This window comes from Dermacentor andersoni, unplaced genomic scaffold, assembly GCF_023375885.2.
Source record: "Dermacentor andersoni unplaced genomic scaffold, qqDerAnde1_hic_scaffold ctg00000039.1, whole genome shotgun sequence".
Taxonomy (NCBI): Eukaryota; Metazoa; Arthropoda; class Arachnida; order Ixodida; family Ixodidae; genus Dermacentor; species Dermacentor andersoni.
Genome location: NW_027314752.1, coordinates 34,557,350 through 34,576,583, shown reverse-complemented (window position 1 = coordinate 34,576,583; position 19,234 = coordinate 34,557,350). Strand labels below are relative to the sequence as shown.

At 46.1% G+C, this 19,234-nt stretch overlaps 1 protein-coding gene across 1 annotated transcript in view; it reads left to right on the top strand.

Moving 5' to 3' along the window:
* LOC126519834 (intraflagellar transport protein 56-like) overlaps positions 1-19,234 on the top strand; it is a 160,914-nt gene that overhangs the window by 90,799 nt on the left and 50,881 nt on the right. The window contains 6 exon segments of the mRNA XM_072285704.1: positions 2,207-2,260; positions 4,773-4,842; positions 7,996-8,097; positions 8,962-9,036; positions 16,952-17,054; positions 18,445-18,529. Of these exon segments, the coding sequence (XP_072141805.1) occupies positions 2,207-2,260; positions 4,773-4,842; positions 7,996-8,097; positions 8,962-9,036; positions 16,952-17,054; positions 18,445-18,529 (489 nt within the window).

Sequence of the window (19,234 nt, the reverse complement as noted above, 5' to 3'; positions counted from 1 at the left end):
CCCAATCTGCTCTTTTCTTATCTTTTAACGTTACACCCATCATTCTTCTTTCCATAGCTCCTTGCGTCGTCCTCAATTTAAGTAGAACCCTTTTCGTAAGCCCCCAGGTTTCTGCCTTATACGTGAGTACTGGTAAGACACAGCTGTTATACACTTTTCTCTTGAGGGATAATGGCAACCTGCTGTTCATGATCTGAGAATGCCTGCCAAACGCACCCCAGCCCATTTTTATTCTTCTGATTATTTCCGTCTCATGATCCGGATCCGCAGTCACTACCTGCCCTAAGTAGATGTATTCCCTTACGACTTCCAGTGCCTCGCTGCCTATTGTAAATTGCTGTTCTCTTCCCAGACTATTAAACATTACTTTAGTTTTCTGCAGATTAATGTTTAGACCCACTCTTCTGCTTTGCCTCTCGAGGTCAGTGAGCATGCATTGCAGTTGGTCCCCTGAATTACTAAGCAAGGCAATATCATCAGCGAATCGCAAGTTACTAAGGTATTCTCCATTAACTTTTATCCCCATTTCTTCCCAATCCAGGTCTCTGAATACCTCCTGTAAATACGCTGTGAATAGCATTGGAGAGATCGTATCTCCATGCCTGACGTCTTTCTTTATTGGAATTTTGTTGCTTTCTTTATGGAGGACTAAGGTGGCTGTGGAGCCACTATAGATATATTTCAGTTTTTTTACATACGGCTCGTGTACACCCTGGTTCCGCAATGCCTCCATGACTGGGGAGGTTTCGACTGAAGCAAACCTTTTCTCGCAATCAATGACAGCTATATATTAGGGTTGGTTCTATTCCGCACATTTCTCTATCACCTGAATGATAGTGGGAATATGGTCTATGTTTGAGAAGCCTTTACGGAATCCTGCCTGGTCCTTTGGTTGAGAGAAGTCTAAGGTGTTCCCGATTCTATTTGCGATTGCCTTAGTAAATACTTTGTAGGCAATGGACAGTAAGCTGATTGGTCTATAATTTTTTAAGTCTTTGCGTCCCCTTTCTTATGGATTAAGATTATGTTGGCATTCTTCCAAGATTCCGGTACGCTTGAGGTCATGAGGCGTTGGGTATACAGGGTGGCGAGTTTTTCCAGAACAATCTGCCCACCATCCTTTAACAAATATGCTGTAACCTGATCCTCCCCAGCTATCTTGCCCCTTTGCATCTCTCCCAAGGCTTTCTTTACTTCTTGCGGCGTTACCTATGGAATTTCAAGTTCCTCTAGACTATTCTCTTTGCCATTATGCTACTGAATATGTACTGCTTTTCTGTAACAAGAGAGAGAAAGGAATGAGAAGGAAGGCATGGAGGTCAAGCCGACTAGCGTTCGCTTTGCTACCCTACACTGTGGGAAGGGAAACAGGGAATATAAAGAAGAAATAGGACGAGAGTGAACACTGCGTGTGCACGCTGCACTACGTGCGGCAAAGTGTCTTGCAACCAAAGTTCAAGAAAGTACCCTGCCAATACATTGGGCTGCCGTCATTCTGCTATCGGAAGCTAATCTTGGTGCTTCCCCATAGATGGTGATGCGCGTTGAAGTCGCCTGGGATAACTAAGCCGCCATTGGTTGTTAGCAGTACGTCGCAGTGCGTGACGGCAAATCTTTAGGGTGCACCGTGGCTTTCTTTTATTTCGTGCGAATACAATGCTTGAGGTGGGCCATTGTGCTTACTCAAGGGTTGCAAAAAAAAAGTTATTCGGTGTTGGGTGGAATCGGACCCGCGTCATATATATTAAGACATTTTACTTTGAACATATATTTGCGTACGTCCCACGCGAGTTCATCGTGAGAACGCGAGAGAAGCCCGCAGGTTCATGCATGTCGCGTTTATGGTGGTCCACCATGGTGTGTGGCTACATTTGCTTCATTGCTAATCGCATTAACGAGGACATTCATCGCGACATAGGTTCTGCAAGATTTTTTGTGCATATGGGCCCGGTACAATGAGGTTTTCTTCCAAAAAATAATACATGATTACTATAGGCGACGTATATGAATTCTGATCCCCGATTTGAATACTTGGGTAAACTGTCACTTTTTTATTGCGTTTCTGCAAACACTCCTGCAGCAGTGAAGGAGCTGGTTTCAACGCGAAGCCATCAGTCCTTCAGTGGCACTGCACACCATTTTGTACAGAATTGTGTTGTAGAGGTCGGTATTTGATTTCACTTATTATTTTGTCTTCTTTTTACAGAGCGCACTACCAGGAGGCCATAGACATCTACAAGCGCATTCTCCTCGAAAACAGGTTAGTTCGCATATTTCTGCAGCGAGAAGGTCTACGCCAAACGTTACAACCAGCGTGCGATGTTAGCGCTTGTTTTTTTTCCTGTCTTTTTAACAACTCGTCGGTGGACGTAAAAAATGCGGTACTATTCGCTGAGACGCATTCTGTAGAGAAAAAAAAAATGGCATTCGGCAAATCCCGTATCCGTTACTTGCGCTGGTAACACACTACAAATAAAAAAATGCACGAAAATTCACGGTGACTCTCTCGTTTAGTGCTGTGCTCACGTTTCTCGTTTCTGGTGTAGATTCGAGGTAGTTCGTCGAAGCCGAAAAAACCATTGGTGCCGATTAACTTTTGATCCATATCAAGGGTTTCAGAAACGAAACCGCCGAAACTGTTGCGCCGTGCGCGCTAGCGTCCGACCTGCAAGCCCCATCAGTATTTTTAAAAGAGAAAAAGCCTTCCAAAAAGGAGGTGTTTGTTCGTAGCGAGCCTCCGAAAGGTGCAAGCGCTTGTTCGCGGCGTTGCTACACCGCTACAGGCACGATACTTGACTGTTTTAGACCTTCGGAAGCAAGTCCACACTGACTCACGTCGCATTTCTTCGCATAGCATCCGACAATATATAGGCAGTAACGTCTGTCATGGCTTCAGAAGGTGAATGCGTATATTGTGCACTGATGTTTGATATGTGCACGGGCAAATAAACTAACCAAACCAGAGGAAGCTTACGCGTACATCACTAATTTGTTAAAGCACCTGCCTAAAAAAGTACACTCCGCAATTGGAAACTCCAGGAACATATTTAAAATACATAAAATAAAGCAATGTTCCGTCGGCCGGGAATAATCAGGTCGTCCCGAGTAAAGTGTTTTGAACGAACCAGCATAGTGTCAGTCACCTGCTTCCCAATGCGCAAGTTTCTTATTCATGTCGCTCACCGTTGCGCATCGTCTGCTACTTTCGGCAAACGATGAAATGATGAATTGTTGTCTTTGCTGCGATGACACGCCATAATGGCATGAAGCAAATTTCTTTCGACATGCGTTTTTGTTTCTTCTTGGGGCTTGGGCGCGTGGCAACACGATAGTTTGATAATTACGAGGCAAGGCAAACGCTGTAATGTGTGAACCTGCGGCTGAACGGGATTTGCGGGTTCTCGGCAGCGCCGCTAGGGGCGAGTATTATGTTGGAGTCGCGAAGCACTGACCTTAATAGCAATGTCAATTGCTACCAATGGTGTTATTGCACTTAACACTTAACAATGCTGGTACTGCACTTAGTACGTAACAATGCTGTTATTCAATCTGTTAATTAGTAAAGACACCTCTGCATCCACATTACTAACAATCTCTCATGGCAAACTCAAATTGACTTCCTGGTTAACAATTCGAATCGCATGTTAAGTTTCATTCGTCGTAAGTTTTCGCTAGCACCAGTTTCCGTGAAGCTGCTGCCACGCAAAACGCTCGTCAGATGAAACCTCTAATATGCTGCATGTATTTCAGATCCTCGCTATGCCTTTGTAATTTCATCACAAGAAGCCATCCAAATCTGCGCAACGCATTCCACCCTTTGTGATCAGTACTGTATGGCGAGTGTAACTTCAATGAAAATGCAGCTTGACCTCCTTGACCATGCAGCAGGACAAAAATCACAAGACACGTTCACTTTCGCAATATCTACTACATAATTTGGACCTAAAGATAATTTTTCTCGGAACCTCGGTACACCTGACCTTGCGTCGAGCCTATAATGCAAGCTCCACGTTCAAGGCTGTCCGTAGAAACCTCCATTGAAACTCCTTCCTGCCAAGGGCAGCCTAATGTTATAGAAAAGATTACACAAACAAGTTATGAGCAGTCAAGCAAAGCTATCTCTTTATTTTTAAGCGCTATAGAAGTGTGTCTATTACATATACTTTGCGTTCTTGAAAATCCAAAATGCTTCAGCAGTTTCTTGCGTGCGTTGGTCATTGTGTCTTCCGATTATGGTAGTAGTGCAGAACATTTGTGTGCACCCATAGCCACGAAAATTACTGGGCAAACGAGAGGTCGGTGCACCTTTCAAAATCTTTTCATGTTCACTTAGACGAACTTTGCACAACGTCCCGACTGTTCAAGATGCACTCGTTAGCTCATATGACAGATGAATTCCAACTTGCTCGATTCGCCATGCTTGTGCCGTGTAGTTGTTAACGCAACAAAACGCCCGTTTAGCACGTTCAATATGCCTGGCGGATCGCAAAGAAACTCGGAGTCTTATTCCTGACAGCTGTCAGTTTTGTGGGAAATGCTGCGACCAGATGACTTCCTGCAGCAGAACAGGAACGTGCTAAGTGCACTGATACTCTTATTTTGGGTGCACACTAGACAGACGAGAGTTCGGGCTGGTGGTGGAGGGCACGCTGTGATTTCTCAGGTTTTACAGTTGCTAACCACACTGTCGACGTTAACCCCACGGTAGCGCATGAAGATTGCAGTGAAATTGAGCGTTCGGGCTAATTTCGCGCCTCGCCGCCTTTCCGCAGGGACTTCCTGGCGTTGAACGTGTACGTGGCCCTGTGCTACTACAAGCTCGACTACTACGATGTATCGCAGGTGGGGATCGTTAAGGGTTCATGTATTTATTTATTTACATGTACCTTACAGGATTTCGAGACGGCATAGTGTAAGGGGGAAATACGGTAACATATTAATATGGAATCGGGAAAAAAATAAGCATCAGCATAATGAAAGGAGTACGCACACAACATGGAAAACTAATACATTAGCAAATTCAATATGTGGAGCAATAACAATGTATGTATGTGCAATAAAGGTATGTGCAACAACGGCTTTGTTTTTGGTCAATTAAAATTGAGTGTTTGAACAATACCAAGCAGCCTTCTCGGGCTCTCCACGGAGCGTGAGGTGATTTTCGCTTGACTTGTTTGTTTGATGGTATTGTGATTGTCGGCACTTATTTTGTGTGTGTCTACAATCGCTCGATGCATATAGTGTGATGTCGCTGCTGGCAGCCACTAGTAAAGTATCTATCTATCTATCTATCTATCTATCTATCTATCTATCTATCTATCTATCTATCTATCTATCTATCTATCTATCTATCTATCTATCTATCTATCTATCTATCTATCTATCTGTCTATCTATCTATCTATCTATCTAACTATCTATCTATCTATCTATCTATCTATCTATCTATCTATCTATCTATCTATCTATCTATCTATCTATCTATCTATCTATCTATCTATCTATCTATCTATCTATCTATCTATCTATCTGTCACAAAATTTGGTTCTCGTGAGAGAGGAAACAATCTCATAGGATGCAAAAGAATATATGAGAGTAGAAGTGTTAAAACTAGGCGTAAGACGCCTCTTTTCGCAGTGAAACGGGGTAACATGGTCCTTGTGTTGTTTGGTCGGCCTCAGATAGCTTAGCGGTTTCGTGACCTTGCTTAGTAATATGCGTGTTCAGTGAATATCGCAAAAACGAGAATGATCGACATGTCAGCAAAATCCTCCTCACTGAAACCTCATGGGGGGAGTGAGTGAGCGAAAATTTTATTCTAAATGTCCGGTCATTCGGGTGGGCTGGGGCCATAAGCACCCAAGCCTAGGTGACGGCCTCGAGTCCTTGGACACAGGCGGCTTCCTCAGCGTACCGCACGACCCGCAGTTGATCAGCGAGGTCGTGGGTGAGCAGGGCCGCCTCCTGTTGCGTACTCCAGGGTAGCGTATCCTACTGCTGCCGAGTTGTAGCGCCGCCTGCCTAACGAAGCTCGACCAACGTTACTTATTGGGTAGCGTGGCGTTATCGGCGCGCTGCAGGCATCCGGTAGACCATGGCGACCAAGCAAGGGCGAGACGATTTCTAGTGCGAAACTTTCACGGTTTATTCAAAGGTTGGTGAAAATTGAAGAGAAGAGAATGAAGAGATCAGAAGTACATTTCGGAGCCTTTTAAATAGGCTCTCTACAATCGTGGAATGGATTTTGCTTCCGTCGACGTCACGTGACCAGCACAGAAAGAGGGCCCAGCCCTCCTCCTCTGGTTATACCGAGCCTGCTGCAAAGAGGAGGCCGTCCCGCCTCCTGAAATTGAAGATGCTTCTCCGTCTCTTTTGCGCGTTGCTGGTTCGTGGAAGTTCTCCTGTAGACTTGGGCCGTTCGAGGAAAGGGCCCCTCTAAAGTCGCCATCACAAACACACCACCCACAAAAGAAACACAAAGACAAAATACTGCGGGGCTTCCGCCAGACTGGCAGACACTGAATGGTCATGGCGAATTAGGAAGTCACGCTTCATTTCGGCGAGGCAAAGTGTGTGAAGGTCGGGTGAGAGAAATCCCTTTCTGCACTTGGTGCGGGACGCCAACCGTAGCAGGAGCAGTCACGCCTTATTTCGACGAGGCAAGGCGAGAGAAGGTCGGTTGAAATTCCTTTCTGCACGTAGTGCCAGATGCCAAGCGTAACACTCCCAACGCGCCCCTCGGTTCGGTGAACAAAAAAAATGTTCCAGCATTCAATATGGAAATTTCCGTATATTTAAAATGGCACTCGGTGGAACAGAAATTAATATTTCAACTATTCAACTGAAAGAAGCCTTACATCTTGGGCTTTTGTATTTTGCATTCTTGGTATTTACTTTGTTTGACGCTGGTTTGTCCAATAGCCGGCAGCTTCACTGTCATCGTTTTGGTTTTGTCGACCAGCTAAATCCCCTATCGACAACGGAAGCACTGCACGCCTGATGTCCCTCGACTTCTTGGGGATTTTGGTGAAGAACTGGACTATGCAAACACAAACGCAGGGGGTCAGAGCCGCTTACATGGCGTCAATTTCTCATGTGGCACCCAAAAGCATATATTACGTGTTCTGGACGATCTCGGGTTGGGGGAATACACACATTTGAAAGCGTTGAGGTCCAGTAGTAGCCGAGCATCGAGGCGGAAGCGGGCACTCGTACCTATTTTAGCGCTAGCGCTGGTCACTTCGCGACAGCTCTATTTTGTCTTCCTCAGCCGAGAGTATGGTCTGTGGTTGGTCAAGGGGCGCCCAGAGGACACGCCTAGAAATCTCCATACGGCACCCTTTCGAGATGCCACCTCCCGTGTGCAGCCGAACAGCAGTTCGGATGACAGCTCTATGCCTATTAGAAAAGCTGGCGGTTTTCCGGCAACAGCGGCACTCGGATCCAGTACCTTTCGCATATGAGGCGGAGGCTCTACGACTACGCCACCGCTGCGACCACTCGAAGAAGGCCGAGTCTTCACACATTTCAAACGGGTACCCGGGCGACACAAAGCATGGCCATCCTTTTTAGAAAAGAACGATTTCCAGTGGGACACGAGGCCCTCCTATATATGGCTTGCACTGACGTCATCCTAGCTGCCATGTTGGAGGACCAGCATGGCGAAAAGCTGCGTCCGTTGGCCCTTCGCGCGGTGGATCGGCCGGCTCTTCCGTCGTTCTGACAATGATGCTAGCAGAGTTCTGACCACGTCTGCATGAAATTCAAGCAGGTTTTCCTAAGTCAGTGAATATGATATATTGGCGCCATCCAAACAGCCATGCTGGATGACCCCCATGATAAGGAGCTGCGTCCGGGATGTCAACTGCAAGCTATGTATAGAGATGGCATCATCGTGAAATCGTGTAAGACTTTTGGTTCTAAAGAAGGGGTTGCGACCAGCTGGCGCCCATCTTTAACGTACGAACTTGATAGTGTGTCGGTGAGTGTCCTGCAGTAGGTGTTGGTGGTGTACCTGCAGAACTTCCCGGACAGTGCAACCGCGATCAATCTGAAGGCATGCAACCATTTTCGCCTTTACAACGGAAAGGCGGCTGAGGTGAGAGTGTGATAGGAATTCGTTCACTGTTCAAGGGAAATTTCTGTTTGCTGATCCATGAAGATTTTGCCTTTAAATTGTATTTTCAGGGAGTTGAAACGGAAAGTGCTAAGTGAGACAGCAAATGCTTATTGTGAAGCAAAAGTAAAACAAAAGTCGAAAAGAAAGCATTCCAGTAACAGATTTGTCAAGTGATGCTGGATCCCATTAGAAGCGCTTTAATGAGAAAATATTACGCGCTGGCTGTAGATGAGTGAAGGCTACAATGTTTTATTCATTGGCGATTTAGAAACCATAAAGAAAGGCGCAGAACAAGAATGTGCGCGACCTTTAGCTAGCTCTCGTAATTAGGGAGTGATTGAACTACGATACTGCGTGAGGCAACTTGTCACGTCTCTTTTTTTCCGGGCATCATGAGAATTAGTCGTTTACAGGATGAACAGTTAGTCAAGTGAAATAAATGTTTTTGACAACTCAAGAAGTTTGTTCATGTCTTCAAGTGTTACCATAGTCACAGACCTAATTAAATTATGAGAGTTTACGTGCTGAAACCGCCATCCCCCACGCCGTAGTGGGCGACCCTATATTACTTTTGACAACTTGAGGTTCTTTAACCGGCACCTCAATTTAAGCACACGTGCGTCTTTGCATATCGCTCCCATCGAAATATCGCATATCGCCTCTTTCGCAGTCCGCATTGAACCCGCGACCTCCAGCTGAATAGCACAGCGCCGTGACGATTGAGCTACAGCGGCGGGTTAGTGCTAAGGACGTTTTGAAAAAAAAATTAAAAGAAGAAGGTTTTAAAACCCAATTGGTTAATGCTGATGAACTAAGCCTCGCCACCGGTGTGCCGTCCTGCAGGCGGAGCTGAAGAGCTTGCGAGAACGTGCGTCACCCACCTTCACGTACGCCCAAGGCCTCATAAAGCACAACCTGGTGAGACGAGTTGACTTTGCGTATATTTAAAGAGTGTGAACATTTAGTGGACTTGAATGCCGAATTGGAGGTTCGACATACAGGGCTTTATGCCGTCAAAGGACAGAATGGTACGATCGAGAGGAAACTGGCCATTCATCCTAAGCTGGCATCGTTTATAAATAGTATGCTCAGAAAACTTCTGAAGTATGTTGAAACGCATTTTTATGATACTTTTTGCGCAGTGCAAACTGTCAACTTCATTCTTTTTTCTCCTCTTTCAATCGCTTCCCTCCTTCCCCACTGCAGGGTAGCGTACCGGGCTCAGCCTGGTTGGCCTCGCTACCTTTTCCTATGACTTTTGTCCCTTATGATACTTGATGTTTTTAAATATTTTTTCACTCCAGCTTTAGCTGAGCATAGTTTTTCTGGCAGATCTCAAGGTGGTAAAAAGAAAGTAAAGGACTCACTCAAGACGCGATTGTACCATTTTGCAGGTAGAGCTATAAAAAGAAAGTAGGCGTAAAAAACACATAACAATGAACAAGGCACAGCTGAAAGAGTACCACAAGCGTATTCTAAAAGATATGTTTGCGCTGTAGTACCATTCGTAAACGCAAGTGCCAACCATTGATGGCGACATAATATCAGAGAAAGTGGCAGGCCAACTTCAAGTACTCCATACGATGGAAAGGTTTTGAGAATTCAGCCTGTGACACTGAAGAATCTGATTTAATGCGCATGTCATCAATACCAGCAGCTTCAATACCACAATTACAACATATATCCTAAAGGAGTTAACTTCAAATCACTCATTAAATAATAGCTTATGGGTTAGTCAGTGATGATAGCGCTTTTTATTGAGATAGCAATTACATGCACATTCGAGGCGCGTTCACGCCGTCATAGTATCGTCCCTCTATCGACGGCGCATGCGCCATTCGCGCCCGGTGGATTAGAGAGATTCCAGAGATGCGTGAACGCGTTTGACTGAAAAATAAACGACGAAGCGAAGTGTACGGATCGTCAAATCCCCAATCGCCTTAGTGACGCAGCAGTCAGCCTGCTTTCCGCTGCTGGCAGAAGCGTTGTGCGCAACGCAAACTATAAAAAAACTGGCGTTCCTGCTTATCCGCTGTGTGTATGCTCTGTTCTGAGCAGTAGCCCCATCACGTGGACGTCATCTGTAATATTTCATTAGACGCTGAGTAACGCGGGCAATCTCCCGTCGGCCTCATCTCGCGCAGCATCGAGGTGCGACAGCGACAACGCTCCTCATGGTGGCGCTCCTCATTACGCCAGCGTTGTGAGGCGCCTGGTCGCTATCAGGGTGCTGTCCCTCCTGCGCAGAAAGAGTTGCCTTGCGCGCTCTCTAGGGACAACGTGTCCGAGCCGCGTATTGTTAGAACAAAGCACGAGTGGTTGAAGCGCAACCCTATACCTTCGTCCTTGCGGGCGAACCTGCCAAATATTTATTGACTCCTATCGCCGCTGAAGAAATGATGCCGAAAGAAGGCGTCGGAAGTCGGTATACTTCGTTTGTGCATGCCATTTTAAGCGCACGGTAAAGAAACACACCATTCAACAAAGTACGACTGCCCCCACCAAGTTGTTTCTATACTTTCTCTGTTCACTCTTGGTACTAAACGTCTTCGCCGACGTAATAGCTTTCCAGTTGTCGAAGCATATGGTCCGTATTCACGAAAGCTTTTACACTAGAATTGTTTGTAAAAAAACATCCCAGCCAATCCTGAGCTCCAAATTGTACGTCCTCGACCGATATATCCTCTCGCTTGATGTTGTAAAAGTAGGCTATGCAAAGGCGTTAGAAGGCGTCGTGGTTAACTGGACGCATGCAAAAGAATTCCTTTCGACGTGAAAGGTATTTCAGTTCGGCCAGCATGGGTGGTCGCTTGTTGAAACCACTTGTAACGAAACCACGTAATACCGTTATCCCTGATATCTCTGCAACCATCCTACCTTACTTTGGTGTCGTTGTGTATAGGAAAGAAGCTGACGTCAGAAAAGAAAATGTGAAATCCAGTGCTTTGGCTGAGCATGCCGCTTCAAGCGGCCACGCAATCGACTAGGGGAAGGCACGTGTCTTTGCCAGAGAAAAAGGGCTATTTTGACGCCTTTATGTTGAGTCCCTCATGATTCAGGCTCCGCCACACACTCTGAACAGGAGCGATGGCTATCTGCCGTCAGTGTATGCGCGCTGCCTACGTCACGTGTTCAAGACTAAGCGAGCTGCTCGAACACCTTTATTTTATCCATGAACAAGGCTCCCGTGTGGGAGCCTAAACGACTTCTTTTATTTTAAATCTTACTTTGGTCGGCGTAGTACCCCGGATTTTTGTTTACCTTTTAACCATGTTTCATTCCGACCAGACGGGCTTCCGTCAAACACTGAACTACAGGAAAGAAGCCATTGCTCGAGCATGCGTAGGTTATGTGCGCACATGCTGGCGTTCTTACGTCACGCGTGACGCAATCGGAACTAAATTTAACATCTCACTCGGCGTTCACAGGGGCGTAGCTCGGCAGTACGTTTGTCGATCCAAGCTGGAGCGGTGGCGTTTGAGAGATATCACGACGTCTTAGTCGGTATAATCCATCAAACTCAAACCTGTGCTAGTCGGGAGTTACAGGGCTTAGAAGCGTGCAATTTGTTGCAGAAATTTGACAGGTTGATCGGCTATAGAACCTCCTGGCGGGCTCACTACGAATAGGGAGCGAGCATGATTGTGAGATGAGACCATAATACCCCAACTAGATATGTAATATGTTAAGCTTGTAGGCTCTCTAATACGGGAATAATCATAATTTGGTAGCGCCATTTATGTAGCCTAGTGCCCGTACATCCTCTGTAGCACGTAGAAGGCATTTCACGTGCCACACTGCGGCTGCGTCCCCAGTACAGCCTACCGGATTACTCTTTTCATTCGCTCGCGCAGCCTGCTTCCATTCACATCCAGGATGTGCAGCCCCCGTTGTGATGTTTAAGCTATGGCGGACTACACCGTTAAGTGGTTGTGTGCCGGCTAGGTCGCCGATTCAGCAGAGTTCTGCTGCTCCTCGTCCATCTTCCTGGGTGAGTTGGAGCTGATGATGAGGTGTACGAAGCGCGTGATTTATTGCGAGAGCCGTGCTGGAGCGACAACGTTTGATCGACGTCCACTAGGGGTTGAATGGACTTCCAAGTTTTTGTTATCAGTAATAAACATCACCATCATAATCATCGTCAACACCGTTCCAGTCATTATTATCGCACTCATCGCGATTAGCAGTATCACAATCATCATTATCCTAGTGATCGCTTACCTGCTGACCCTAGTTGCGCATACCCTTTGGAACATACCCAGAAACCCCAGGGGCACATACCCTGTGGGGCATACCCAGTGGTCCTAATGACACCTTTATTAATGTCATTAGCATTCTTAAAGTATTTCATGCATTTTCCGTAGTGTTATTCTGTCTGTCTGCCTATCAATAAACAGTTTGTTTCACTTACGTAGACGCTTTCCGCCCGCAAATGTGCGAGTTATTTGTGCGTTACACTCCGCATGCGCGGGGCGCTTATAGGATAGCGTAAGAAACAGTCTGTTGATGGAAGGCTGGCAAACGTATAGGTCGTTGCTTTCGAATGTCTACTGCTACCCTCGGTTGGCGAAAAAAAAATAATTGTGGGGTTTTACGTGCCAAAACCGCGATCTGATTATCAAGCACGCCGCAGTGGGGGACTCTGGAAATTTGGACCACCTGGGGTTCTTTAACGTGCACCTAAATCTAAGTACACGGGTGTTTCGCATTTCAGCCCCATCGAAATGCGGTCGTCGTGGAGGAGATTTTATCCAGTGACCTCGTGCTTAGCCACCCACCACCATAGCCACTAAGAAGCCACGGCGGGACCTCTGTGGTCAGACATGAACACTACTACAGCCTATTTCGGGCAGGAATCGGAGCCAATGCATAATTCTCGCACCTCGTCCGTGCTAGCTTGAGCTGAGTTCTCTGCCCGGCAGCTCGCAGAGCCCGTCACGAACGTGAGGCGCGAAACGCAAGAGCGCAGACTTCGCGTGCGTGCGTGAGACGCGACGCGGATCCCGTCGTTCGGCGCAAGCGCATTTCGATTCCGCAAGATCTTCACGTACGTATCGTTTCTACGTGCGTGAAACTAAAACTGTCTTAAGTCTGTAACAATTTCCCCACCAACTTGAGTCACTGGGTATATTCCGTGGTTTAGTCCGTGGACCAATTGGTAGCGCATCGCGCCGCAGTGTGGAGGGAACAGGATTCGAAACTAGCCGTAGGAGCCACTTTGGTTGTTCCGACGGTTGGTTTCAAACGCTGTATGTGGCACTAATCCTGGGTGTGTGGCACTCGGTATCTGCCGCTGTTCAGTGAACATCATTGATGCCAACTTATCAACTGGCAGCAATGTGCAACTGGTTACATGCCGAACTTAAATGAACGTCTTAACCGGTTACGTGCTACTGGTCATACAGGGCGTCTCACTTAACTTTAGCCAAACTTTAAAGTATATACAAACGCAACGTAGGAGGACAAAACAAAGGCAATGTTGCCTGCCGTCGCTTGGAGGTACTCAGATTCTTTTTTAATTCCACCTAATTACATAATTAGTCCTAATGAATTATAGACATCAAATATTATCACCATGTGAAAAGTGTCATAGAGATAATTGTAGAGGTACATGAGAAACTCCCGATAGTGCTTTCTGTTGCTCAATAGGTGCTACATAAAAGCGTTTTTTTCGAGCGTGAAAGACGCCCGCGAATATACACAAAAATTGCCTCGCGACAGAACCAAAGTGATGTCGTTTGCCGTCGAGGCTCGAGGCCAAGCGACGGCCTACAACATTACCTTCGTTCTGTCTACCTACATGGCATTTGCATATTTTTAACATTTGGCTAAAATTACGTGGAGCGCCCGGTATATATGTTCTTGAATGAACGTCTTCGACGTCGACTGGGTCGCTGAGTATGGGCCCGCGGGTAAGTGCCGCTTTTCAATGAACCTCAGTAACATGCCGGTGGGTATGTGCCGTGCTTCAATGACAACCAAAGAAACGTTCACAATTTCTTCGATGTCCAGTGTAACTGATTCCGCGTCACATATATTCAGGCGGTTTCTTTAGGGTGATGACTTTTAAGTTTTATGGAATTTTTAAAAATTCCCTGTGGCGAACAATATTCGAAGAGGGGGACATTACTAGTACGCTAAATCGAAACACATGTTCAACTACTTAAAGAAACTCCACAAATTAACTTCCGAATTGTTAATTTACGGCACATGTTGCAATTTACGAATTGTAACCGGTTAGCTTGCGAGACTCATCCACTTGAAATGAATATCTCGGCAGACACTAGTTTGGAGATAATATTTACCAGAGTGTGCAACGAAATACATGGGCGTTCAACCAGTTACTTTTGTGCTTCCATGTATAAAAGAGGGTTTTCTTAAATAGTTAATGGAGCAACCGCGCATTCTTTCCGTAAGTTTGATTGCGCATGTCTCCAAACTGGCGTCGTTCTGAAAATTCCTTCCGAGTGGATAAGCCTTGCAAATTCAGCGCCTACAATTCGTAAATTGCAAATATGTGCCCTAGAGGTATTATTTCAAAGTTAATTAGCGGAGTTTTCTTAATTAGTTCAACGTGTGTTTCGATGCCCGCCTCTCGGTTAATCCAGCTCAAGGACTAGAATTATGCTTCCTGCAACAGACTATCTCTGAAAGTTTCATAAAACTTAAAAATATCCTGCATATTCACATGTGCCGCACACGAGGACCCTGCGGCGGAGCCACCAGATGGCACAGCATCTCCAGAAAAGAAGCAAGAAAGACGAGACCAGCTGCATACAAGCCTCATTCACGCCGGGTTGCGGCGGTGGTGCAACGTTGCATCACAACGAGGTTTCAATGTTAATCGCATTAGCGTCGACATCTATCGTAAGATGGCTTCTGCGTGAATTTTTAATTTGATTTGCATCCCTAGTATACTTCACGCACTTTCCTGTGTCTGTCTGCCTGCCTTTCAATGTCTCTGATCGTTTTCCCGCCAACTTGGGTCATTGGGTAGTCTATGGAGTAATGGCCATAAAAAAAATTGTTGAGAACTCTCCAATTGAGATGACTGTCGACGTTAATGCGTTTAGCCCTCAATCAATATATATCGACACAACGTACTGCCCCCGTCGAAACGAGCTATGTATGAGGCGTGTACTGCAGCGGGACGCCTCTTTCGCGCTTCCCTGAGAACACTCGGCGCCATCAAGCAGCGACGCTGCAAAGCCTCCAAAATGCATGGCGCACCGGTTCGTGCGCACGCGCAGAAACGCGTCACGCGGCAACCGGGCTCCTTCCGGTCGCCGCGCGTCTTTCCGGACGCTCTGTGCCGTCGAGTGGCGCTGACGAGAAGTCCCCGCGGGGCCTCCGAGACGAGAAGCATGATTGGCCGATGCCTACAAACGCTGAGGATTGTTCCCTCGCTTGCCGCACACCCAGCTGCACATACTCGGTGAGCTAAGTTGGCGTCAGGTTTGTTTAACAGCAGCGCATATCCAATTCCTCTGTGGCAGAGCCTGCTAAAGCGTCAGGCTGCTTGCTGCCGTTGAGGAGTTCTTGTGACGTGGGTTCGGTTCCGCCCAGCAAATTTCAGTCTTGTTAAACTAGCTTCTTTTTGATATCCTTTATGCACATGCCGGGCCATCGGCAGCCAATGTTGACATTCTCAATGCGAAGAGGGTGAGCTCGTGACTTGAAAGGGTATTCGCTGTTTTCAGCCCCGATGGCGAGACAGCCTTGACAATGGCTGTGCAGGCAGTTGCAGTTAAGGGGGTACATCAGCTATAGTTCGTATTCACGATAACTTTGTTACGCAAGTATTGTCCGAAATTGGCGCGCTGATAACATAATTGTCATGCCGATAGCTGTTGTTAAAGGGACATTAAAAGGAAGTACGTTTTGACATGTGTGTATAGGTTCCCCTTCGAAATGCCAAAAACAGCCACTGTTGACGCTAGAAAACACGTGGTAAGCCAGCAAAGACACAATAACAAAACACGGGTTGTGAAGCCGCCTTGCAATTTCAGCACCAGACATTCGTGACATGGAGATTGACGCCGTATTCTAGCACCTAGTCAAATTCTTGCGTTAAAAGAAATGAAGCACACTGTATTTTAAAATAGCTCATGACTGAACTCAGGAAGTTTAAAGGATGGTTACTGAACCTAAGCGGCCGAAAAATGCATTGATGTGCCGGCCCTCGTTTTTCGGCATGAAATTCAAAAGTGAAACTTTGACCATTATTTTCTCGCTTAGTAATCACAGTATTACAGGAAAGTAAACAAAACTAGAGTTCTTTTATAACATTTTATAAATCTAAACTAATTGTGTGTTTTCTTGATGCACACTTATCGGTAGGTACTTCAAGACCAGCCAACGGGGAAAGAAACAGAGATAAAAAGAAACAAGAGCTTTATTAGCAAAAAAGGGGGGGAGGAGGGAAACGGGGCGTGGAGTATTATGGGTGGCTTTAGCCTAGCTTTAGCAGCCCGCCGAAATTGATCCAGAAGTGCTAGCTGCACCTCTGTGTCCGAGCTGTCGAATTGTGCCTCCCACTGCTCCGGGTTAGAATTGATCTTATTCCCTACGAAGTACGCTAGGTTTTCCGGTTTTTTAGTCCACTCACAGGAGAGGTGGTATAATGTCGGTCTATCGCCACACCAGAGCAAGTATCCGGGGAGAGCGTCGGATGAATTTTGTTTAGCCTTAATAAATGTGGATAAACGTCTGAGTTTTGGGAGGCCTGCGTTGAAACGTTCTTAAGCTTGGTCAACGCGGTACCCGTTCCGGCAACAGTGCTCTTCTTTCCTTCTGAATGCCGAAAAAAAAAAAGATGTGTTGGGCCTCGCAGGTTGTTTTCCGAGGGGGCGAGGGCGCGCTTCAGGGGCTGCCCGGCCTGGTGGGGGCCATTCCCGAGGCGCGTCTCAACCTCGTCATCTACTACCTCAAGCAGGGTGAGGGAGACGCGCATGCTCAATAGCAAACGGAAATTGAGTCAGGCTAGTTAGTATCTTGATGTAGCCGAAGCAGCAGGAAAACGGGATGGCGAAGAAGGATTAATCAACTACACTCGCGCAGGTGGGCGTATACCCTTGGGAGTGATTTATTCTGATGAAATCAGAAATGTTGCGCACTGCTGCTTCTCCGGCTTCTTTCCCAAAAATGTTGTTCAGGGAGCGAAGGATGACAACGTGAGGTGATCCAAAAAATAAACATACAAACGGTCAGGCAATAAAGCACATTTCGGAAACATGCTTAAACAACAAGAGCCAATATAAAAAAAAAAACAGCGCACAAATCAGTCTATAAGCCACACAGAATGCCACTGCATAAGTATAACAGATAAACATATAGAAAGTGTTAATGCATAGATAAAATATAATTTCCACTAAAGAAGGTTCGGCTTTCTGAGCTAATCGTTGTAATGATGCGTAATGCCATGGCCGAAGCAACTTTTCTATGCCGGAATGACATTGATCAAGCCACATCTTTCCAAATCTTCAAAGCACATCTTTGCTGTTGCAACTTAGGACAGCTTAATTGAAAGTCTTCTACGTTCTTCCGTGAATGACCGCTAATGAAAGAAAGTATTGCTGAACGACGTATACGACGCAAAAAGCTAATTCTATGCGTCACTTCTAACCTGACACGACGAATGAGAGAGTCAATGTAACGGCCAGCACCATGAAACTGTACACGGGGGCCAATTCTGTACACAATCATTTTGATAGAATTAACGTCACATTGGTAAACTTGTGCCATAGATTTACTTATTTGATTTGTTCTGATGTAAGCATCAGCTCTTACGAGTTGAGTTGGCTTGACAGGAGCGGAATGATGTTCTTCTCGAGGCGTTTTGTTGGCTTCGGTGTTTCGTGCTATACCTACATATACAGCAATTCATCGTGACTTGGCTTGGTGACCTGCGACACAGCTGCAGCTATTTTAAAGGCATATTTTAATAAATTAACATTGCGTTTCCATCACGCGAGCAAAGCGCCGCAAGCATAGAAAAGCCCACATTGAGTCTGCGAGACTAGACCATTTCTTGTTCACAATCAAGTCTTTCGCTTTACATTAGAGAAGTTCTGCCGTTAGGAAACCGATTATAAGCTCATGCTACAGCAAAAAAAAAAAAACTATAAGTGAATTTCAATACAGGGCAGGTATTTATTTGCGTTTAACGACTGCTTGTAATCAACCGAAATCGAACAAGGAACGCCTCAGGCCAACGTTTCGACAAGGTAGACGGGGTTAAGGACACTTAATGAATTGTAACGGATTTGCACTCGTAATGCACCACACAGGCGAGACAAGCCGTGAATGTATCCCTGCTTCGTTCAGACAACATCCAGGAGGCGCACAATCTGATCAAGGACCTGGAACCCACGGTGCCGCACGAGTATATCCATGGGCATTTCTGGCGCGAGTCCAGAAATGCCCATGGCGCCGGAAAGCAAGCGGCGAAAGTCACGCCCCCCGAAATGATCTCATCCTCGCCGCCAATGTTGTAGCGGCGGGTGCCGCCCAACTACACGAACTGCTAGCAACCAAACAATCCCCCGGTTTATTGCCACATACAGTCATATATATACACATAGCGACACTGGTGCCTCTGGCGGCAGGTGATCCCCAAACCGGAACCGAAACCACATATACAACAATTACCGCGTCATTTTTTTCGCGCGTTTATCAGCGTTATTGTAGTTGTTGACTGTTTCACCGACAGAGGACTAGTTATTTCACACAAAGAAGTAAGACTGCAAGGTCCTGTAGAAAAACGGCCGGTTCAAGAACAAAGGTATCGAACTTTACTACGTGTCGATTAAGCACTGATGAGTTAGCTCCGGAACAAACTGCCTAACTGCACTGTGATTTAGTTCGCTGGCTAGATCGATGTACTAGCTTGCTTGCCTACTCAGTCGCTGGAATTGGGCTAGTACTCGAGGTTTTTGAGCTTCCCAGTTATTTTGGTAATCTGAGCGACTTCCCCTGTCGCTCTGCTTGGGACTCATGGTTGTGCAAAGAAATTCGAAATGATGGATTTAATAATCTATACTATTCTATACTCTAGCCGGTCACTGCAAAATGTAGCAAAATTTCAGCACTGATGCCATCAGAGTAGCGCTATGTT